This window comes from Schistocerca gregaria, chromosome 2, assembly GCF_023897955.1.
Source record: "Schistocerca gregaria isolate iqSchGreg1 chromosome 2, iqSchGreg1.2, whole genome shotgun sequence".
NCBI lineage: Eukaryota > Metazoa > Arthropoda > Insecta > Orthoptera > Acrididae > Schistocerca > Schistocerca gregaria.
Genome location: NC_064921.1, coordinates 1,004,735,560 through 1,004,761,063, shown reverse-complemented (window position 1 = coordinate 1,004,761,063; position 25,504 = coordinate 1,004,735,560). Strand labels below are relative to the sequence as shown.

The 25,504-nt window shown below is 42.9% G+C and overlaps 1 protein-coding gene across 1 annotated transcript in view; it reads right to left on the bottom strand.

Annotated features, from left to right (window-relative positions):
* The window catches only part of LOC126335507 (UTP--glucose-1-phosphate uridylyltransferase-like), a 249,487-nt gene that overhangs the window by 178,366 nt on the left and 45,617 nt on the right, over positions 1 to 25,504 (bottom strand). The window contains exon 4 of the mRNA XM_049998861.1: positions 7,981 to 8,163. Within this exon, the coding sequence (XP_049854818.1) occupies positions 7,981 to 8,163 (183 nt within the window). The remainder of the gene's footprint in view (positions 1 to 7,980; positions 8,164 to 25,504) is intronic.

Genomic DNA, 25,504 nt, shown 5'->3' with positions numbered 1-25,504 from the left:
AAAGACAAAATAATCTATTTCTGTTGACTGTGCAATGATGTGAAAAATGTATTTTTCATTACCAGACGTGCAATTTTTCTTGCACAGTAATTGTCATGGAAACATTTAAATGATAACTTAAATACCTATTGAACTATGGACAAAATAATGCAGCTGAAAATTTAAATGAAAGAAGGGTGTGAAAGTGAAATGAAATTAAAGCAAAATGAGAAATGGATGCAACAAACACAATTACAAGCATGAAAAAGAGGTTGATAAAACAAATGCAATTAAATCAAAATACATAAAATTAATTAAAAATGCATGAACAAATATTTCAAGTGGAAAAAGAATGACAGAAATAGAAATGAGAGAAAATGAAGAAGTTTATATTAGATTAAAATCACATGACAGAGGAATGCAAATAAAAAATTACATTTAAATCCATTAACGAAATAAAAATTATGGTCAAGTCATTGTCATAAAGTTTTAAAAATAAAAAAGAAATATATATAGCGCCAGGTAAGATTTGAACCCACAACATCCTGCTTGTGACACTATTATCATATCCACTGCACCAAACAACCAGGCTATTTACTGATACTTGTCTAATGCTACTGTTGTGCAAAAGCAACTAAGGTAATAAGCACCCATTTTATGACCTTAGACCATCAATAATGAAAAGAACTTAAAAGTGACTATATGTTAATCACAACTGATGGAAGAAAAGGGGTCTGAGTACAACGACTTCCTGGTGAAGAAGAGTCCACAAAATATGCTGTAGAGACAGAAGATGTCCTGAACCAAAGATTAAATGTCCTTTGCCATATTGCTACAATGGATGAAAAGTAAAACACAGTCGACAGCCCATGTGTCATTTGCTAAAACATCTGGTAATTCAGATGGCAAACATGCGTGAGAACACAAGTGGTTAAAAAAGGGCATTTGGTCAGGAAATGGTGAGCAATCAAAGCTTGATGACAATGAGGAGCATCTGAGAGATGTTTAATTCCCCAGAGCTTGTTTCCATGAAGGGAAGAATAGTGGTGATGCCAAAGTGACACCACCTGCTGACGGACAGCAACATGGAGATATCAGATGGATTAGAAGAACTAGCAGGGCGAATTAGGAGGACTGCAGTCTTGGTAGCAGCATTAGCAGCCCCATTCCCATCAGAATGATGTGACCAGGGACCCACATGAACATCACAGTGTGAATAACTGGAAGCTTTCTTTAACCCATTGCACTATGGGATGGACTGTGTAGCCCACACACAGTTTCTGAAGGGCATTGAGAGAATCAGAGCACATGACACAATTAAAAAGCCTGTGTCGCTGGATGTACTGGATGGCCTGATAGAGGACAAAGAGTTCTGCTCTCAATATTGAGCAGTGTTCTGGAAGCCAAAGCCAAAACTGGTTGGTGCCAATGACAAAGGCACACCTGATAACACAGTCGGTCTGAGAGCCATCAGTGTACATGAACATGCTGTCACTAAGTTGTATGCGGAGGTCGAGATACTTACTGCAATAGATCAAATCCAGAGTAGTTTATTTAGGAAGTGAATGAAGTTCAACTTGAAAGCAGGCCACTGTAGGAAGCCAAGGTGGTCAAGGGTTCACATCCAACAGGAACATGGCAGGTAGCGTGAAGATAAGCTGCCAGAGTAGGAGCCAAAAGCGAATTGTGGGAGATAACAGAGAAGATGACGATGATGTTGGGTTCGTGGGGCACTCAAGTGCATGGTTATCAGCACCTGTACAAATTCCCAACCTTTACTCAGTCCAAACTCGCCACTTTCATGAATGATGATGAAATGTTGAGGACAACACAAATACCCTGCCATCTCGAGGCATGTGAAAATCCCTGACCCCACCAGGAATTGAACCCAGGACCCTGAGCTCGGGAAGTGAGAACGCAACCACAAGACCACGAGCTGTGGACTAATAGAGAAGAGCGACGCATTCCCTACTGGTGATCAAGGGAGTCATCGAAAAAGAAGGCCTAGGATGGGTGGCTAGGCATGGCAGGCAAACAACATGCATATATGGAGGAGATCATAATGCCGGTATGTTCGCAGTAGTTCAGCAGCTTCTGCATAAGGCTCTCAACCAGGCTACTGTAAAAGGTGCCAGTGGCCAAATGGATTCCTTGATGGTGGATTGTATTAAGACAGAATAAGATGGACAGATGTGCAGTTGAATAAACAAAACACCTATAGTCTAGTTTAGAGTGGGCATAGGATCAGTACAAATGGAGGAGGATGGTCCGATCCTCTTCCCAGGAAATACTACTTAGAACACATAGGACACTGAGAGACTGAGCACAGTATGTGTCCAGGTAAGACATGTGGGAGGACCAAGAATTTTTTCTATCAAGCATGAGCCCCAGGAATTTGGTAGTTTCAGTAAATGGAAGAGCAATATGCCCAAAGATGTAAAGATGGTGGGAGAAACCAACTGCGCCACCAGAAATTCTAAAAATGGTTTTGTCAGTGGAAAAGTGAAAACCATTGCCAATACTTCACAGGTAAAGATGGTTAAGACATCTCTGAGGCTGCTGCTCAAAGACACAAGTCCATGGAGAACTGCAATACTTCACAAAGTCATCAATGAAAAGGAGGCAGAGGTGCCTGGCAGGAGACACGCCATAAAAGGGTTAATGACTATAGCAAAGAGGACGACACTCAGAACAGAACCTTGAGGCACCCCATTAGTCTGGATGAAGGTGTCCGACAGGGCCGAACCAAAACATACCTTGAAAACACAGTCTTTTAAAAATTACTGAAGAAAATGGGGCATGCAGCCTTGGAAGATCCACATGTATAGAGTACAGAGGATACCATCCTCCAGCAAGTGTTATTTTCCCAAATCAAAAGCTATGGGCACAGTCCAGTATTTCCACAGAAAACCATTCATGGCATGGGTTGACAAAGTAACAAGATGGTCAACTGCAGAACAGTGCACTCAAAATCCACATTGTGCAGTGGTTAGATCTGAGTCATCTTACCAACTGGCCATGGATCATGCATTCCATTGCCTTGCAAACACAGCTGGTGAGAGAAATGGAGTGGTAGCTAGAAGAAAGGTATTTGTCCATACTGGGTTTACGTATGGGTATGACAGTGTCTTCATACCAGCATCTGAGAAACGTGCCATATGCCCAAATGCCATTGTATATATGAAAGAGAAAGTGTTTGAACAGGAGACAAGAACATGGTACGGTAAAGATGAAGTGTAAGGTATGGAATGCTCTGTGGCAGTAAGGATAACATTTGTGAGGTACACTACCTGGTCAGCATAACTGAGAAAATGTTGTTCATCAAAGGTCGCCAGGAGGGAATAAAGCCTCGAATCAGCCTTATAAAGCTGCCAATTGTGTTTACATGCAAGTGGGGTAGGAGTCAGCAAATGGATAGCCCATGGGAAATGGTTGCTCAAGTACATGTCATAGAGAATGGACCACTTGGAATGACAGGCAAGCTAGGCAGTGCAGAATGAGAGATCCAAATGAGAACAGGTGAGCATGGAGTCTTAAAGGAACATGGTTGCTCCAGTGTTAATACAAATGAGGTTGAGTTGTTTGAGAAGATCAGCCAAGAGGACACATCTCGGACAGGTTCTGGCAGAGCCCCAAAGTATATGGTGTTCATTAAAGTCACTGAGAAGCAAAAAGAGGTGAAAGAATTGATCAGTAAGCTGGAGGAAGCCTGCCCTGGTGACACCAAATGACGGGGGGATGTAGATGTTGCAAAGAGAAAATGTGAAGCAAGGAAGGATAATGCAGACTGCAACTGCTTGCAGCCAAGTGTCCTGTGAGTTTATTTGGCTACGAACATCATCACGGATGAACAGCAGGACTCCCCCATGTGCTGGAATGCTGTCTTTGGGGGGGAGGTCAAAGCCGACTGGAAGGAAATGCAAGAGGTCAAAGCAGTTGTGAGGAGACAATTTTGTTTCTTGACAGCAGGAACAAGTGGATGCTTTGATTCCAAGAGCAGCCATAAATCCCCCTTGTTGGATCTAATGCCATGAATGTTCCATTGTAGAAGAGTAATAAGAGGAATTGAGGAGGAGGGAACAAACAAAGGGTAGTCACTTCAGTGACTGTTGAGTGAAAGCCTTTGAAGACCCATTGCCACAGGGTGCAGAGGCTGGAAGATCCTGTTCCTTGAGACCTACAGAGACATCAGAAATCTCAGTAGGTGAGTCTGCAGATTCAGAGGCAGAAAAATGGTAGGCAGGTTGCACCAGTGAAATGGAGTTTGGTCAGGTGAGGGTGTCACATGGCGACACCATTGAAGAAATTCTCTGAGTCGGGGAAAGAGAACACTGTTTGCCCTTGTTTGATTTCTTAGAGCCTGTACAGTTAACAGATGAAGACTCAGACGTTTGTTGGCTGGAGGGATGTAAAAAGTATTTGCAGGAATATTCTTTTTGTCTTTCTGGACTGCTGGTTGTGTAGTAGGTGATTTCACAGCCACAGGTGATGATTTTGTGGCTTGTCACATAGCTGGAGGAGAACGGGACTGGGATGCTACTGTGATAATGGGTGATTTTACTAATGCAGTGCAGAATTAGAGGTCACAAATCTTCGTGGCTATGGTCTTCATGGAGTGAGGCATGACAAGAACAGTACTGTAAGTGCTGGGTGGTAAGGTGCAGGGCTTTCAACTAGCCAACAACTTGCAAGTGACAGTGTAAGGTACTGTTTCCTTCACCCAGATCTTTTGAAAGGCCCACTCAATTAGATACATGTGACATCATGGGATGAGGCAGAAAGGTCACCATTTTAACTGATACAGCAGGGAGGAGGAGGCATGCAGTAGCCCTCGTGATCATCCCTACACAAGTAAAACATATGGCCATGTTTTTGCACGATTTGTGTGGTTGTATCTTTGGCACTGGTAGCAATGAATCAGTTTGGGAATGTGTGGTTGGAGCCTACTTTGATCTATAATGGAAGCACCACTGTGTCAAACATCAGAAATTAAGTGAGTATGGGCACTAAGGTTGCATCAACCTTTTTCATTTCCCAATGGACTGCAGTGGTGCCCAGATCAGGGAAGTAAGTTTGAATCCCCTCTCTGTCAGACCATCAAGCAGCTGAACATAATTAACACCATGCAAAGACTTCAGCCAGCCTCCGATGTGCCTCAACACAAGAACAGGAGTGAAGCTGTAAGTAGTTGTTGGGCTTGATAATCGCAATTGGTCTCCAGAAGCAAAGTGCCATTATATAAATGAGAGCAGGATTTCACAGGGTCTGAAATTGCATTAACACCTTACTGAAAAATAAATGGATTAACCATAAAAAAGGACTGACCTTTTTCTGCACATGATACCATGAGGAACCGAAGTGCAGCTAGTACACTCTTTGAATCTTTACCCACATTGTGTTTACATGTAGTAGATGTAGATTGATGTGGTAATTGGCTCATGACAAAAAAATCCCCTAAGAGTGCCAGCCCACTCCTTCCAGCTGAAGGGCTCACCCACCCTAGGTGACAGTCCACACCTCTGGTAACATCTCCTGTACTCCTGGCAGAGGAACCAATTGGCAGGCAATCACTCCTCCCTGGGGCTGACCTGTACCAGGGGGTATGTGCGAACCCCACCTGTCGACCTGGGGTTGGGAATTACATGTTACCCATGTAATCTAATCTAATCTAGTCACCTGTGACTATCAAATGCATAGGTTGGCTTTTGGGAGCACACAGGGAGGAAGGAGAAACAAAGAGGGTCAGCAAACGCCAAAGCAGAGAAAGCTAGTAGATGGACAACAGAGAAAGAAAGAAAAAACAATTGATGGACTATTCTGATGTCAAGCTAAAACTTCAGAACACATTCCCAAAAATATCCCGGACATAATCCCCAAGGCAGGTGAAAAAGAACAGCAGGAGAATAGGCATGCAGTGCGGAAAGGGAAAGGGTGCTGCAAAGGCTGGGTCCCTTGGTAGCCAAGCACAAACTCACCAAAGAATGGTGTGCCCCCTGAGGGGACTCTCCTTGTTAGACTTGACACCATCAGTTCATACAATTATGGACTGGCCAAATATCTGGAGACACTTCTAGAACCCCTTGCGGGACACTGTAGTCATCATCTAAGAACCTGGACGATAAAACTTAGGATATGTGATTACAAAGTGATAACCTGCTTGTGAGCTTTGACATGAACTGATGAACACCTACTTAAAGTCCAACAGTTAGTCTTATGAACAGATCAATTATGTGGCCATGGATCTCCACTGCAAACTGTTGTATGGCACACTTTGAGAAGGTGGCTCTTCAAATTGCTCACCAGAAAGCCAAGCACTTCTTCTGCTATGTCAACGATACCTTTGTGGTATGGGAGCATGGTAGACAGGTACTGGAAGAGTTCCTGGACTACCTTAACAGCATCCATCATAACATTGCTTTCACTATGGGAATAGACGAGAATGGCTGTCTCCCTTTCCTGGACCTACTAATAAGGAAGAAAACAGTTGGTATGCTAGGCCTTTCACTATATAGGAAGAAGACACTCACAGACCTGTACATGCATGCAACGATCCAACACCATCCAACACAACAGCAAACAGTGCTGAGGCTGAGTACACTGGTACATAGGGCACATGTCACATGTGGTAAAGAAAGCCTCCAGGATAAACTAAAATGCCTGAGGGAAGGATTCCACATAAATAGGTACAGTGAAGTGCAGTTTAGTACAGCATTCAATAAGAGACAAGATGCTGGAAACAGGAAGAGAAAGAAGAAGCCAGAGACTTGCTTTCCTTCTGCACCTGGGACTACTCCCAGCCAAAATTGCAAGGCTTCTCGAAAAATCCAACACAAAAACTATCTTCTGACAACCACCAAAGACAAAAGAGTGGCTTGGCTCAGCAAAAGACTCACTAAAAATGAAAGTATAGGGAATATACAGTATTGCTTATGAATATGGCCAACAGTACATTGGGCGAACACAATACTGTATTTCAAAATACTGTGAGGAGGAGATCAGATGCATGTGACTGGAACAAACAGAAAAATCAGTGCTAGCAGAGCATAGCCTCTAGGAAGACCAAGGTACTTTGGTGAGCAACCAGTTATTAGGACAGCGCTGTAAGGGGTCCACTGTAATTTGGGTTCACAACATCTTGTCAAAAGAGACAAAGGACACCAACTAAATGTGGCATGGAATTTGGCATTAATGGCAATATGACAAGAGTGTGACCAGCACCGTCCAACTCACAAGATGCAGCCAGAATGCCCACAGAGAGCAAATGGAGCACCCGCTACTCCACCACTGCAGCCTCGCCCTGTCCCCACCCACCAACTAGACAGTATACAGCTGCCTGTAGCCAGGTAGAGGGGGCTCCTCCACTAGTATAAACATCACAGTATCCACATATCTCAAGACTTTGGCAGAAGATAAGTATGAGACTCATCAAAACATTGCAGTATTTAAACACTGCTATCCAGCTGGAAACCTGAGAGCTTTTCACCAATAATGTGGTCATGGAAAGAAATTGTGTTCTGGGGTTGTGAGGCCATGTTTTGTGGAATGTTTATCTGCAATGAGGTTGCTTTGATGATCACACGTAGGATTCCATGTAGGAGAGAGATGGTAACAGATCTGAGACACTCCACTGAATGGTTGGTGTCTTTTGTTGTGGAGGGTCGGAGGTGATTGTCAGTAAGAATTGAGATACATTTGGCAGGGGCTTTAAAACCAGCTGCTATGGAATAGCGAGGATGGTTGTTTTTGTTTATTTTAGGAAGCAGGTAGAAGTTGATGCTATATGGATCAGGAGCAGGTAAGAGTTCTATGGAAGCAGTTGTAAGTACCCATGTCTCAGACCTTAAGGTTTTAAGGAATTTATGCAGTGCAGTCTGGATGGAAGGATTGGGATCATTAGAAACATTGTTAAAATAAAGTGTGAGCAAGACTGTGAATTCTATCACTTAAATGAAAAGATAAACATAATTTCAGTATCATAATTTGACACTTATTCCACCATACTAGTATTTGTTCCACTGTCAGATCAAGGAAGTTCATGTCATTTCTGACTGTAATAACAGATTTTGGTCCCTCACAACCCATTGACGTCCCAAGTCCACCATTCAGCTTTACAACAATCAGTTTACTGAGCAACTGATGTATTTTTTCTGATGATGGTAAGTGCAATGTTGAGTAATCTTGAACCTGAAATAACAAAAAAAAAAAAAATATTGTAATTTTGGTCCTCAGTTTCTTATAAATTCTAATTGAAAGAAAATATCAACCGTTTACAAACATTTCACTATGATACTGCTTTCTTTCTTGCTGAAACTTGTGTAAATTAAGGCTGCAACATGTGTCTTCTTAAACTAAGAGTACTAACATAAGAGATTATTAGTCATTAAAAAGTATTTGTTGAATTTCATGTGACGCCAATTTTGTCACATTGACTGGAAATTTAATCTCATTTGTATCACAATTTCTTCTTCTTCATCTTATATGATTTAATAGGTGCCTGTTCATGTTTACTTATCAGAAAGGGGAATTTATATTAATAATATGGCCAATTTACAGTGAAGTGACAAAGAAATTGGTATAAGCTTGTGTATTTAAATACATAGGTATGTAAAGAGGCAGAATACAGCACTGCAGCCGGAAATGCCTATACAAGACAACAAGTGTCTGGCGCAGTTGTTAGATGGCAGCTTATCAAAATTTAAGTGATTCTGAACATGGTGTTATAGCTGGCATGTGATTGATGGGACATAGCACCTCCAAGGTAGCGATGAAGTGGGGATTTTTCATAAGCGTACTGTGAATATCAGGAATCCGGTATAACATCAAATCACTGGGACCGGAAAAAGATCCTGCAACAATGGCACCAATGACAGCTGAAGAGAATAGTTCAGTGTGACATAAATTCAACCCTTCCACAAATTGCTCCAGATTTCAATGCTGGACCATCAACAAGTGTCAGTGTGCGAACCATTCAACAAAACATCATTGGCATGGGCTTTCAGAGCCAACAACCCAGTTGTGTATCCTTGATGACTGCATGACACAAAGCTTTATACCTTACCTGGGCCTGTCAACACCAACATTGGATTGTTGATGACTGGAAACATGTTGCCTGGTCAGACAAGTCTCGTTTCAAACTGCGTCGAGTGGATGGATATTTACGGGTATGGAGACAACCTCATGAATCCATGTACCCTGCCTGTCAGCAGGGGAATGTTCAAGTTCATGGAGGCTTTGTAATGGTGTAGAGTGTGTGCAGTTGGAGTGGTATGGGACTCCTGATATGCCTAGATAGGACTATGACAGGTGACATATACGTAAGCACCCTGTCTGATCAACTGCACTCATTCATGTGCAGTGTGCACTCCGATGAACATGGGCAATTCCAGCAGATTAATGCAACAACTCACAGGTCCAGAATTGCTACCGAGTGGCTCCAGGAATACTCTTCTGAGTTTTAACATCTCTGCTGGCCACCAAACTCCCCAGACATGAAAATGGTCTATGGATGAACAAATACGAAGCATTTTAATTACTAGTATGACATTTATGATCAAAAACAAAAAAACCGCTCTTGGAAATTGATGTCAGAAGAGTAAATGCAGGCCATCAGCCAAAGCATGAAGACTTTATTAGGAATGTGACTATAAAAAGCCAATTTTTTTAAATAAAAAGAAACCTGAGAAATGAATAAACATGCTACCATTTCAGCAACTACTGAGGGATGGCAGGTAACTTCCTGCTGACTTCAAATTACTTGTTTATATAGTTATTTCTATGTAATATCATTACTTGTATCTTAATTGCAATGGCAGTAACATTTTAGCTGTTAACTATTGTTCCATAGAGTAAATTTTATTAATGTATTCAATGCCAAGTGTTATGTTCACTTTCTGACAAGTGCTTTTTCTCATATTCTGTGATACTATTGATCACACAGAGGTGATAATCACATTCATTATGGGTTATAACTAAAAGAATTCACCATTTCATTTATTTTTATTTATTTATTTGTTGTTAATTATAACATGTACGTATATCATGTTCCACAAAAGGTTTGTCATCTCGTCATTTATTTGAAACAGAAGTAGTTCGTAAAAGCAAGACAAGGTTTATTTAACTGTTTCAAACTGTAGTTTTGTATTATGCAACCTATGAAATAAGCAATGTGTAATATACAAATTTCTGAAATTATGAAAGTTTTATTTACAGTATTACAGATTAACTTTATTAATCAGTTCTTAGTTACCACTTTTCTTAAATAAATACAACTAAAAATTGAATCCTATAAAAAACATAATGTAAAATTTCTATATAACAAAAAATGATTTACGATGAACATACATTGTTTGGAAGTTCACATTAGCTTCTTTTAAGCAAATGTTGTCGGAAACCTCATTAGTTTAAAAGCTATTGGTATTCAAAATTTTTATATTCTGAATTGTTCCATGTCAAATCAACACAGAAAACTGCAATTTTCAACCTGACCATCTTCAGTTTTCATTGCACATGACAATAGAATGAAAGATACAAAATCGAAGAATTTTAGTGCATGTGAGACGAGAGTAATGGCCACTCAAAGTTCTAAAAATGTGTAGAAAATTTAACAAACACTGCTGACAAAAACAATTGTAACTTCTGTTTTAATAAATATAGAACAGTGAACCAGGCAATTTCTCAAAGGTATTGAAACAAGCATTTCAATTATATGCAGTTTTGTCCTATTCAAAGAATATACACAACTGAGGTCAGTGAGCCTGACTTTTGACCTTGGATATCTCAAAATATACCAGTGTCAAAACTAAAAAAATATATATTTGCTTCTTCATGATACACTACACAACATAATAAAAAGTCAAATTGGGATGAAATGCAATTAGCAGATATAAGTCAATACATACAGCAAGGTGTTGCATTAATGCAAAATAAATCATATTCAGACTCCGACAATATGACAGGATGCACTGAAAAACATGTATATTGTTATAAAGATGATGTTATAACAATGCACAGTAAGGTGACAATGTAGGCAGGGCAATATGAAGCCATCAAATATTGAATAGCAGTATGGTTGCTACATGTACACAGATAGTTGTTGCTAAAGATGTTGTGTGTTGATATCACACAAATCTACCTTGCAGATGGAGTTTGAGAAGATCATGTATTGCTGTACTCCATTCTGGGAAGAGGGACACAATAGATACAAGAAAAATCTACGTAAAGAACACATTTAGATTGTTGATATGATTGGTGGGGCATAATGAAAGATTACAGAATATGTGATAAATGTAAAACAATATTAACTCACGGACAGGGGCCTGTGGCTGACCCAACAACATTGAAAGAAGTGGAAACCACAAACCTATATAGCTCCTCAGATGAGTCAGACACACATGTAGCTGAAAAAATAGCTTTAGATGGATTAAATGATAGTTTGGTATCTCTTGGCATGTCCCTAGTGAAAAAGAAGACACTGGGAGAGAATGCAAATGCACAGAAGAAGTTTGAGCAACTATCTGAGGCATTCTGAAGTAAAGACATGTAGGTAGTAGGGAGCAGGCACAGTAATTATGCTGATAAATAATCACTTGCACTCCCATCACTTACTATGAATACTTTTATTCACATAGTGTACACAAAGTGCATTTAGCACAGAGCATATACTACAGAAAACTAATCTGTTCTACATTCCCACAAAGCAACTCCCACCCCACAAGTGTGAAGCACGGTGACTGGTGCACGTCATGGTGCGTTGTCCTGCTGGCAATGGTGAAGGCTAACATATCATAGTCTGCCAGGTGCCTGTACCGGCTGCCCTGTGACATCAGCAGCGACACCAATGGGGTGATGGTGTGTCCGTTGACATATTATGTGGCTGGTGGTACATCGTCTGATGAAGCTGTTGGTCCACCGGTAATGATGTCCAGGGTGTCAGTCATCATTATAAAGTGCTCCGGGGCCAACACAAGCTAGTAGCCATCCAAAGAAAGAATGGATTTCAGATCTGCTGTGTTGATTGTAGGTGGAAGGGGCATGTAGTGCTCTAATTATCTCAAGTCCATGCTGTAGCTCGACTGTCTACTGTCGAATTTGGCCCTAACCATGAGTAGCAAGTCTTACAGTGTTACAGAAATGTCTTCTGGGAGGTAGTCCCGCAGTTCTAGGCTGACTGTAAATTCACTTAAGGGTCTTGGAGCTGGGGTCAGTGGAGGGTAAACACCAGATGTGTCAGCAAGAAAGATATCAAAAATGTTTGGCCCCTGTTTCAACACCTTGTACGCGCCACTGTACACAAGCTGGAGGACGGGTTTGACAGTGTCAGTCCTGAGCATGACTTGGGTATATGGTTAGAGACCCTTGTGCACAATGATGGTTGCTTTGTAGTGGTGGGATGGCAGTGGGATGCAGACATGGCAGATGTGATCCCTGATGAATTTTACTAGGTCTGGCAGCCTGACATCCGTGGAGTCAGAGGTTTCTGATACGAACTCTACTGGGAGAGTGATCAGTTCCCCATAGAGCACCTCTGCCAGCAACGCATCCAGATCACCTTTGCAGGCAGCTCATATACCCAACAGCACCCAGGTGAGAACCTCCGTCTTCTCCTGGTCATGGCATATGAGTGCTGTCTTGAGGGTGCAGTGCCACTGTTCAACAAGTGCCAACCCTGGTCCATTTTCAGGGACTCTGGGTAGCTGGGGCATGCAATCCATAGTGTGATGAAAGCTCAGGTGATAGTTTTGGCTGAGATATCAGTTAGAGGTGTGGCCATTGAGTTGTCCTGTCTATGGCTTACAAGATGTACTTGTATCCTTTTGAATCTGGGCGTGGTCCCACCAAGTCTATGTGGACATGCTGGAAGTGGCCCTTTGGGATAGGAAATTTCTCAAAAGGTGGTTGGGCGTAATGTCCTGTCTTGGTCTGTTGGCACTGGATACAGGCTCTTGTCCACAGAGCGCTTACTTTTAGTCCAAATGAAATGTTCAGTTATGAGTTTCAGTGTCAGGCGTATGCCAGCATGAGACAAGTTGTGGAGGAGGGACGACTGGTTGTTACCTACAATAGGATATGTTGCACCAAAGTACAGTTCAATTCATTTATATTGGCAGCTCGCGCATGCCTGCCGAGACGCGGGAGATTGCTGCGTTACCAGTTGCACATGACGCACACGCCAAGAGAAGCTGCACCATGGTATAGTATAGTTCGTAAACTTACGTTTAGGGGGGAACGCACAGTTCATGAGGTAAAGCCACCATGGCCGCATTAACCCTTTCGCTGCTACAAAGATGTGCTCCTCGCATTCCGCACTGTGCGCAATTTTGTCACTGCACTGCTTGCCTGTGCAGACACATGGTGTTCTGACTGCTTTGACACACTTATCATTCGATTTCACAAAAACTATTTGGCCCAAAAATTTTATTTTTACACATCTTCTTGACTGATACCTTCCCCCATAAATGACTTAATTTTGTTTCGATTTTCAGTGCAGTTATTATGCAGCATTAAATGTAGTAAACCATTGCACAAAATTTTAAAGAATTTGCAGAGGTAAAAGTCCATGCGTATACTTTCCATATGGTTGCTTTTAGTTGCCACAATGTTGAGAATGAAATGTGAACAAGATACCTAAATTTCATATAAAATTTACTGTATAACAATATCTCATTTAATTTAAGTACCACATAGGTGTCGTATGTAATATCGAGAAATATTCCAGGTTTCGTGACTGTAACAAAAGTTTTATTTACACCAGGTGCGTTTGGCTTTATTTTAAAGCACTTCAATCAGTCAAAAGGAAATAGACAAAATACATTAAACAAAACTGTGGACTTACAAAAACGTTAGGACTTTAATATACCATCTATCAGTGAAGTGCTCTGAGCTATGTCAAATATAATTTTTGTGTGTGGCGCACACAAACAGCATTTATTTGCTAAAACACTGATCAGCTGACACAAACGTTGATGTAGTGTTACCGCAGCACAAAACTACGAAAGGTGACTTGGAGGAGACAAAATACTATCCACTGTTGATGCTTCAAAAGAAAAAAATGCATCTGGTCTAAATAAGACACTTATTACAGTTGCAGAAGAGGAATATATTTCAATACCACTGGTAAAACTGCAACTGTGGAACAAAAACAACAAAGAGAGTACCATTGTGTATGTGCCATACCTTTCATTGATTGAAGTGCTTTAAAACAAAGCCAAACGCACCTGGTGTAAATAAAACTTTTACTACAGTCGCGAAAGATGGAATATTACTCAATATTAAATAAGACACCTATGTGGTACTTAAATTAAATGAGATATTGTTCTACAGTAAATTTTATATGAAATTGAGGTATCTTGTCTACATTTCATTCTCAACATTGTGGCAACTAAAATCGACCATACGGAAAGTATACGCTATGGACTTTTACCTCTGCAAACTCTTCAAAATTTCTTGCAATGGCTTATTACATTTAATGCTGCACAATAACGTCGCTGAACATTGAAACAAAATTAAGTCAATTATGGGGGAAGGTATCGGTCAAGAAGATGTGTAAAAACCAAAATTTTAGGCCAAATAGTTTTTGTTAAATCGAATGATAAGTGTGTCAAAGCAGTCGGAACACCATGAGTCTGCACAGGTGAGCAGTGCAGTGATGACAAAATCGCGCACAGTGTGGAATGCAGGGAGCACGTCTCTGTAGCAGCGAAAGTTTTAATAAAGAGACAAAGAACTAGAAATTTCAAAAAATTACATTCAAACGAATAAAATTCATGAAGTAAGACACTTCAATATTGTTTTTAAATAAAGAAAATATTAACCACTGCACAAGGTTTGAACTCATAACCTTACGCTTGGCAGCCAACAGCTCTTTTTTTTTTCTTTTCTTTTTTTAACCATATATATTTATTCATATCTAAAAACAAAGATGATGTAACTTACCAAACGAAAGCATTGGCATGTTGATAGACACACAAACAAACACAAACACGCACACAAAATTCAAGCTTTCGCAACCAACGGTTGCTTCATCAGGAAAGAGGGAAGGAGAGGGAAAGACGAAAGGATGTGGGTTTTAAGGGAGAGGGTAAGGAGTCATTCCAATCCCGGGAGCGGAAAGACTTACCTTAGCTCCTGGGATTGGAATGACTTCCTACCCTCTGCTTGAGCCGGAGGCCTGTTGTGTGTCCATATAGCAGGTTTTGAAGGTCGGTGTCTTTGCATGTGCCTCCGCTAGTTGGTCCAAGTCAAAGTGTGTCGATGTGGCAACGAGTCCTGAGAGGTAGTCAGCCACCATGTTTTCTGCTCCCCGTACACAGCAGATGTTCATAGTAGTTTTGTAAATCAAGTTCAGATGGTGGAATCATTGATGGGAGGTTGTGGTTGGTGGGTTTTTAATAGCATCAGCCAGTGGGCAGTGGTCTGTGTAGATAGTAAGCAGCCGGCCCTCAATGTCATCTCAGAAGTACCAAACCGCTTCGTATATTACCAAAAGCCCACGGACAAAGATTGACCACATTTTCTGGGAGTCAAAAGATTGGCCACATTTTCTGGGAGTCAGTGAATTTCCTCAAGAAAAACCTCAGTGGATGGGTTGCACATTGGACTTCCTGTTGTAGTACTGGCCCAATTGCTTGGTTGCTGGCATTAGTTGTCATAACCATATGGCCATCCGGTGATGGGAGTGCCAGGGTGTTGGTCTGAGCTAGGTCGATTTTGATATTCTCAAAAGCTGCTTGCATATCAGGAGTCCAAGTGAGCTAACATTTGCCTGACATGTTCTTGGCACACAGTGACTCTGTGAGTGGCAGAAGTGTTTCTGCGGCATGGGGGAGGTGTTGGTAAAAATTAATTACCCCTAGAAAATGACGCTACTCTTGATAGTCCATTGGGGGTGGTAGGTTATAGATTTGGTCAATCTTTTCCGTGGTAGGGCAGATGCCTGAAGCATTGATGAGGTGGCCTACGAATGTAACACATTTTTGCTGGAGTTGGCATTTGTCCTCGTTAACCACAAACACATGCTCTGCTAGTTTGTCAAATACCCCTCGGAGGTGTTTCTCACGATATTGAGCTCTTTGTGAGAAGATATTTACATTGTCAAAGAACAATAGCAAAAGGGCATGGTAAGAAGCAAGCCGTCAATAAACTGTTGCCAAGTCTGTGCTGCATTCTTTAGTCCAAAGGGAATAAAGAGGAGTTCAAATAGACCAAATGGTGTAATTATTGCCGTCTCTGGAATGTACCTCGTGGCCATTGGGATCTGAGAATAAGCTCTTCATCTACGTCTACATCTACATGATTACTCTGCTATTCACAATAAAGTGCCTGGCAGAGGATTCAATGAACAATATTCAAGCTTCTCTCTACCGCTCCACTCTCAAACGGCCCACCTGATGCGGATCCCACACTGCACAACAGTACTCCAGAACAGGGTGGACAAGCGTGGTCTAAGCAGTCTCTTTAGTATACCTGTTACACCATCTCAGTGTTCTGCCAAGGGTCCAAGGGTGGACAAGCGTGGTCTAAGCACTCTCTTTAGTATACCTGTTACACCATCTCAGTGTTCTGCCAATGAATCGCACGCAGTCTTTGGTTTGCTCTACCACAACATTATCTATGTGATCGTTCCAATCTAGGTTATTTGTAATTTTAATCCACAAGTACTTAGTTGAATTTACAGCCTTAAGATTTGTGTTATTTATGAATCAAAATTTAGCGGATTTCTTTTAGTACTCAAGTGAATAACTTCACACTTTCCTTCACTCAGGCTCAATTGCCACTTTTTGCACCATACAGATATCTTATCTAAATCATCTTGGTATTTGTTTTGGTCATCTGATGATTTTACAAGGCAGTAAGTGACAGCATCATCTGCAAACAATCTAATAGGGATACTCAGTTTGTCTCCTATGTCATTAATATAGATCAGGAACACTTTCTTGGGGAACGCCAGATATTACAGCTGTTTTACTTGATGACTTTCCATCTATTACCAGGAACTGTGACCTTTCTGACAGGAAATCATGAATGCAGTCACACAACTGAAGTAATATACCACAGGTTAAGATGCCTGTGAGGAACACTGTCGAAAGCCTTCTAAAAATCAAAAAATATGGAATCATTTTGACACCCCCTGTCGATAGCACTCATTACTTCCTGGGTTTTCTGGCTGTAACAACTGATCACACACAGAAAACTCCAACCAATTATGATTAGCCACTTTTCTTAAGTTCATGTTATTACACAAAACACAAGAAAAACACACTACAGAAAATCACAAAACGCACATCGCAACCCAAGTTCACAAGACCGAACCAAAGAACAAGGAGTCCCCAAAGACCATTTATTCTGCAATTTGTAGGTGGCAGTTACTCATGGTTGATGGTCACCACAGTGCGACCCCCCCCCCCCCCCCCAACCAACCAACCATGGGAGTGCAGAGCACTGGGGGAAGGACATGGGCGTCTTCCTGTGTAGTGGCATTGTAGGGTGCTCGCTGGTTGATAGACGCATGTGCGAAGAGTCCATGCTATCTGTGCAGCGTCGAATAGCGCTGCTATAGTCTGCCATCCAACGGGAGGGACAGACTAGTCGACCTGCATGCATGAACTGGACTGGCACAGAAGATGTCGGTGTTGCAGTACAGATGGAGAGGGGGATGCTAATCTTGAGCATCCCGTCGGTGCTTAACATTGCAGCTATACCACCTGCATCCATCCCATTTTGGATGGGCACTGTGCAAAGGATTGTGATATGTGATGTGGGAATGGACTCACATGAAGTGTCCCCTATGCGGAGGACGAAGATGGATCCCTTGTGGAGCTGCCAGGAAAGCTTGTCGCGTGGGCATTCAGAAGTGCTGGCTGAGATGCAGATTTCGTTGACAGTGGACATAGAGGGCACTAGGGCAGGTGGTGGGGAAAACTAATGTAGTTCAGAGGAAACACTGGAACACTCTGTGGGGGCACTGGGTGCCTACACTTGTGATGGGGTAATCTCACACAGAACATGTGGTTGGGCATGAGGTTGTGGATTGTCACATGCAGTGGCTGAGTGAAATGAGAGTAGAGTATCGTCACATGCAACAACTGAGCTGCCCATATGTGTAGGCTTGGTGTACGTAAGATCATGGTGGGGCACAGGGGAGTGGGCAGTCCATGTGAGATCAGAGTCATCACCTGACAGAGGAACACTTGACTCGAGGGTGTGGTACAGATTCCTCGACTGTTCAGGCTGCTTTCATCTGATGAAGGAAAACTGTCTGCCAATGGCCACTGATGAGAATGTCCATAGTATTGTCTGTGTGAGCCACAACTCAATGTGGACCAGAGTAAGGTGGCTGTAATGCTGGTTTGACTGTGTCATCCCGTTACATAACGAACTCGCAAGAGTCCAGTGGTGAATGCTGAAAAACCAGAGGATGGGTGTGTGGTCATGGAGGGAGCATGCAGATAGCAGCTGCTATGTCTGTCTGGACATGCTCAACGAGAGCGGGGAGGTCAGACAGGTTGACGATTGCTTTGTCATTGACGAGCTCTGTGGGGAGAACTAGGGTCTCGCCAAACAGGACCTCTGCAAGTGAAGCCTGAAGGTCTGTCTTGTAAGGCATGCGTATTCCTAACATAGCCTAGGGAAGGGGGTCGGACCACTCACTGCCGTGGCACATGAGGGCTGCTTTCAGAGTCCTGTGCCACCTCTCAACCAGTCCGTTGCTCTGCAGGTGGTAAGCCATAGTACAGAATCTATCCGCCCCCCCCCCCCTCCCCCCCAGAGTACACGGAGTTTGTTAAACGGTAGGTATTCAAACCGTCTTCCCTGGTCGGTGGTGATGGATGTAGGGCAGCCAACTCGAGCCATCCAGGAGGATACAAATGCGCATGCTACGGAATCCGCTGTGATGTCCTGCAGAGGTATCGCCTCCACCCAACGTGTAATGCGATCAGTAACAGACAGGATATACCTGAAACCATCCATCAGACACATGTAACGGTCCTACGAGGCCCAGATGCGCATGTTGGAAGCAGCATTTCGGGATGTCGAATTTACCTGGACGAAGTTGTGTGTGTATGACAACTTTGCTGCGCTGGCACTGTAAACAAGCACGAGCCTAAGTACGACAATCCGTCTTCACACCCAGCCACACAGAGCATTCTGTAACAATGTACATAGTAGCCTTAGCACCAGGACGTGAGGCACAGTGCAAGGGGAGCAATAAGCCGGGCGGTGCCCTTGGACGTATTGCACCACAGTGGCTTGACGGAGCCCAGTAGGTTGCGGGAAACGATCTGGAGGGAAGTATCTGGGCCCTGTGGGAGGTTGTGCAATTTGGTATCATTGTCCTGTAAGTGGGCCAATTCATCGAAATTAATGGGGGATGAAATTGCAGTGATACGTTATAGGTAGTCAGCCACCACATTTTCTGAACCTCAGATCTCTGTTGTGTATTGGCAAATTAAGTCCATCTGCCAAAACCTACATACGGGAAGGTCAACATTGGGGTTACGAATAGCCTCCACAAGGGGGTGATGGTCTGTGAAAATCGTTACGTTCCTTCCTTCGATGTCTGTGCAGAAATATTTTACAGCTTCATAAACCGCAAGCAATTCTCTGTTAAATGCTGACCATTTAAATTGAGTCGTAGATAGATTTTTGGGGAAAAAAAAACAGATTGGTTGTATCATGCCACTGAAGTGCTGTTGGAGGACTGCACTGATTGCAAAATAGTTTTTTGAAAAACAAAAAAAACAAAAAAAAAAAAGACGGAGTGGTTGTGTCGTGTCATCGATGTGCTATTGGAAGACTGCACCAATTGCAAAATCACTTGCAACAGCTGTAACGGAGTTGAAGGCATCTGGAAAAGAGTGGACAAGAGTGACACCATGTGCAACACTGACTTGTCTTCAAAAGCTCTCACCATATTGTCAGACCACTGTACTCAGCGGTTGCCCAAGGTTTGCTTCCCAGCGAATGCATCAGTTGAAGGGGCTTGAATTGCTGCCGTCATTGGCACGTTACGCCAGTAGAAATTGATATTTCTTAAAAACTGACCTAATTCATGAAACGACACTGAGAGAGGCAGATCATGAATGCAGTCAATCCACTCCTGAGGGAGGCTTATACCTTCCGAGGAGACAGTGATGCAGCGGAGTTGTGAGTTGTCGTTATTGATCTCGACTCTGTTACGTGTCAATAAGTCCTGTATCATGGCCAAGAGGACTTTGTGTTCTCTATCAGAAGAGAAAAAATGGCTATGTTGTCAAGGTATGGACAGTTAAACAGAAGTGAGTCTATAAAACGTTTCCAAGTTGGGCTGCGTTTTTGAGGCCATAAGGCATGTATCAAAATTCATAGAGGCTGAAAGGGTGTGATCAACGCTGTCTTAGGAATGCCACTCTGTTCCATGGGTATCTGTAAACATGAAATGCAGCAGTCCAAGACACTGAAGATGCGTTCTCTGCTAAGTACTTGCACAAAGTCTTGTGTATGAGGTATCGGGTAATTGTCTAACACGGTCTGCACATTGAGGCAGCGATAGTCAATGCAGAGGTGCACAGTGCCGTCCTTTTTGGGAAATAAATGTACAGGCAATGACCAGTTACTGTCCAAAGGATGAACAATACCTGCCCACAGAAGTTCCTCCACTGTAGCCTTATCAGGGCATAGTTTATGTGGTGGCACTCGGCGCGCTTTATGACACATTGGTGGCCCGTCTGTTGAGACAATTTTGTGGGTTGTGCCATTTGTGATAGCATTCAACTGGGCTGGACTCTAGCCCGGGGGCCATCACAAAATGGAACCGGTAGCATGTGAGAGTCACTAACCTGATATGCCAGGGAAGCTGTCCACGTCGGCGGTGACAAAGTTCCATGAGGTGGGGGGGGTGCGTCCCTGGTGTCGGAGGTTGGTGGCACTGACCGGCATTGTACGAGGCATTGTGCCTCGGCGAGGGCTTGCATAGCTGACAATATGGCATGGTTCACTTCACCATTGCGAGAGCGGGGATTTTCAACTGCAGAGCACTCGGATTGAAGCTGGGCAATGGAGGTTGCAAGGCTGTCTGTCAGTGAAGAGCACTCAATGAGAGACATGTTGAAATTGTTGGGAAGCTGAAGGGGAGGGGTACTGAGGAGACAACTGAACAAACAATGAGTGGACGAGGTGTGGTGCAATAATGTGCCCAACTGGAGGTCTGGAGACAGTCCAAAATGAAAAAGGAAGTCAATGTCTAATACTGGGTCTTCTATGTCAGCCACATAGAAGGACCAAGTGAACTGTTTGCCAGGTATGAGTTCAATAGGTAACTCAGCCATACTATCAGCACGAAGTGGTGATTTACGTGCTGCTCAAAAGAACAGCTGGGCTTGTGTCATGTCCTTTATGGTAAATGTGGGAGTTATGACACTAACATCTGCTCTGGTACCGACGAGAAAATACCGGCATGAACCTAAATCCAAGGTGTACAGACGTTCTTGTGAGGTGGTCGATCTGAGAGAATGCAATGTCTGTGGGCACCCTTACATGCATCCGCGAGCCGTGGTGCCTACCACGGCCCACGTGTGGAGTTCGGGAATGCGCAGGGCGGGCAGCAGTTGCGAGTGGCATACCTGTAAGTGGAGTGGAACCAGCATATGCGTGAGTCAGCTGTACTCATTCTGCCAGCTGAAGTGACAGGCGAGGGGAAGGCAGAGTGGGTAGGCACTATCCCGGTTGGGATGGAGAGAGGCTGGTGCAAGCCCATTAGCAATTCCTGATCTTGGCCGGTAGATGGCTGCTGATCTGTGTGCTGTCCGCGATACGCACGCGCCCGGCCTCTACCGCCCAATGGGGGAAGTATACTCACAGGATTGTCACCCTCAGCGGTATTAGGCACTTTGCTGTGTAGAGGGAGATGGCGGTGCTGAATAATGGTGTATGCCTGGTCTGCCAGCCATAGTTTATCCTCAAGTGATGCTGTAGTATGCGGGAGCAAATGTAATTGTAGCTCTTGCAGCAGAGTCACCAACCACAATGCCCAGAGTGCTAAGTTTGGTAAGATCTTGGTTGGAGTTCGGGAATACACACACAAGCATCATCATAGCTGTGAGAGGGTTCTGTAAAGTCTCATCACAAATAATTTTGTGAATTGTATCGGCTGGCAGACGAGAAAGGCATTTGATGAGTAGTGCATATATGTTGCTCTTGGGTGGGTTCAGCAAAAAGTCACTGATGAGATCAGGGTGGTCATGCAGGTGGTTCACTAAATACACAAAATGAGTGCTGTCATCTGGAATACCGTGTATGTCCAACATGTTGTCCACCAATGTAAACTATGTCACTGGGTTGTCCGGTTGTAACGGCGGCAGCTTCAGAAAATGACCAGGGACCAGTGTTTACAGAGGTGTAGGAAAGGCATTAGTCGTACAAAGATTCTGCACAGTGTTCACTGATGTGAACTGTGCCTCAGTGATGGGCGATGTGTTGCAATGAACGTTCATTAGCTTTGCAGGTAAGATGTGATATCCAGTCCTTGTAGACAGTAAATCTGTACGGCCACACGATGAGCATGGCGTGGGAGGCATGAAAGATCAATGACCAATGCAGGCAAAATCTCGAGCAGAGGCTTGAGATTGCAATTTAGCGCCAAGTGATAGGGCAGAACCACAGCAGGTGTGTCGCCCAAGGTGTGCGTGGGGCGGCAGAACGGGTAGGTGTATACGTGGCCCAACTGGGTTGACGCGAGTGTCCCGTCTACCAGCACAGAGGCGGACACATTAAATGGTGGACCGCTCTGAGGAGGGGGCAGCCAAGCGTGTGTACCCCAAAACTGAACAACTGCATGGTCCATGTCTTGCGGTAGAAACTAGGGTGAGGGGTTTCTGGGATCTCGTGCTGGAGGAGCATTCTGTCGAGCGTAGAATGCCATATAAGGTGTCCGCGCCATTGTGTACAGCGCCCGGATTGGTGTGCTGGCAGGGGTTAAGGTTGTCTAGCTGTCTGAAGCAAACACCGGAAATACGAACATTCCCAGTGTATTAGTGGCACACGTGGTAAAGTGTTGCGCTTCGCAGGCAAATGTCCATTCTGCGGTAGGTTGCCTATTGGCACGAAACCGGTCGTACACAGTGAGCAAATGTAACATATTTTCATGACTTGGGGTCACCAATTTGGGTTTTCTGGCTGTAACAACTGACAGCGCATGGAAAACTCCAACCAATTATGACTAGGCACTTTTATTAAGTTCGTGTCCTTACACAAAACACAAGAAAAACACACTACATTAAATCACAACACGCACATCGCTACCCAAGTCCACAAAACCGGACCAAAGAACAATGAGTTCCCAAAGACCATTTACTCTGCCCTTTGTAGGTGGCAGTTACTCGTGGTCAATGATCGCCACAACTTCCTGAGTATAAAGAGCTAGTTGTGTTTCACAAGAATGCTGTTTTCTGAATCCGTGCTGACTATGTGTCAATAAATCGTTTTGTCTGAGGTAATTCATAATGTTTGAACATAGTATATGTTCCAAACCCCTACTGCAAATTGATGTTAGTTATACCAGCCTGTAATTCAGCGGATTACACCTATTTCCCTTTTTGGGTATTGGTGTGACCTGAGCAGTTTTCAAGTCTTTAGGTACGGAACTTTCTGTGAGCAAGCGGTTGTATATAATTGCTAAATATGGAGCTACTGTATCAGCATATTCTGAAAGGAACCTGACTGGTAGACAATCTGGACTGGAGGACTTGCCTTTATTAAGTGATTTTAGCTGCTCTGCCACACCAAGAATATCTGCTTCTAGAAGTAGTTCCGGAAAACTGTGTTTAATAATTATGCTTTAGTGGCAATGTCGTCAGTGACTTCACTGTTGTTATTGTGCAGTGAAGGTATTGAATGCATCTTGCCACTGGTGTGGTTTATGTACGACCAGAATTTCTTTGGGTTTTCTGCCACATTCCGAGACAGAATTTTGTTGTGGAAATTATTAAAAGCATCTTGCATTGAAGTATATGCTATATTTCAAACTTCTGCAATCTTGGGTATTTTGTGTTCTTCTAAATTTGGCATGGCTTTTTCATTGCTTCTGCAACAGCGATCTGACCTGTTTTGTGTACCATGGGGGATCAGTACCATCACTTATTACTTTATGTGGTATATATCTCTCAATTGCTGTCGATACTAACTCTTTGGAATCATTCCACATCTTTTCTACGTTTATGTGGTCGGATTGGAAGGAGTGGAGACTCTCTCTTAAAAAGGCATTAACAGCATTTTTATCAGCTTTTTTAAATAGATGTACTTTGCAGTTCTTTTTTATGGTTGTAGGTGTTACAGAATGTGGTCTAGCAACAACTACCTTGTGGTCACTAATCCCTGCATTTGTCATGGTACTCCCTATTTGTCCAGGATTATTTGTTGCTAAGAGATCAAGTACGCTTTTGCAACCATTTATGCTTTGAGTGGGCTCATGAACTAACTGTTCAAAATAATTTTCTGAGAAAACATTCAGTACAATTTTAGATGACATTTTATGCCAGCCACCAGCTTTAAATGTATAATTTTTTCAGCATATCGAGGGTAGATTGAAGTCATCACTGATGGTAATTGTATGAGGGAGTACCTATTTGAAATGAAACTCAGGTTTTCTTTGAACTGTTCAGTAACTATATCTTCTGAGTTGGGACATCAGTAAAATAATTCAATTAATTTTTATTAAATATAAAACTCCTCCAGCTGTACTTGAGATTTTATATTTATTTGGTTACTAGTTTCAATGTTGCGTCAACGCCATCTTCAGGTCCGTACACTTTGGTGAAATCCGTTGTGTGTGGCTCAGTACTAGAAGTCGGCTGTGAGACAAACACGTGCTCCACATGGATGGCTGGCAGTAACTAGAGCCACTAGTTACTGCCCGCCATCATGTGGAGTACGTGTTTGTCTTACCACGGACTTCTAGTACTGAGCCACACACAATTAATTTCATCAAAGTGTATGGACCTGAAGATGGCGTTGAGACAACGTCAAAACTAGTAGCCAAATAAATATAAAATCTCAAGTACCGCTGGAAGATTTTCATTTTCAATAAAAATTATACCAGCTGTGTCCCAACTTCATCCAATTTTAAATATGGATGTATGAAGAATTCAAATAATAGTTTAGTCCAACTGTGAAGTACGACCTCTAGCCATACTATTTTGCAAGAACTATCTACTTCTATTTCACTACAAGGTAAACTATTTCTGAAAGTTGTGCTCCCTGCCGCCGCTGGATAAGCAGCTGCAGCAGCAAGTCGTATAACCCTAGCTTACTTATTTGTTAGATAGTATAATTAATTTCTTTGCGTGTTTTTGGGTACTTGCACTGTTTAATTCATATCTTTCGGGCGTGTTATAGTATTTGAGGGTTGTAGCATCGCGCCTTAGTACCTGAATAGTGTAAATTCGCGTAGTCGTCTGTCTTCTGTTTTTGTTTTGAACAGCCAATGTCGGTTGGTCACAGCCATTGTGCTCCCTGCCGCCATTGTATAAGCAGCTGCAGCAGCAAGTCGTATAAC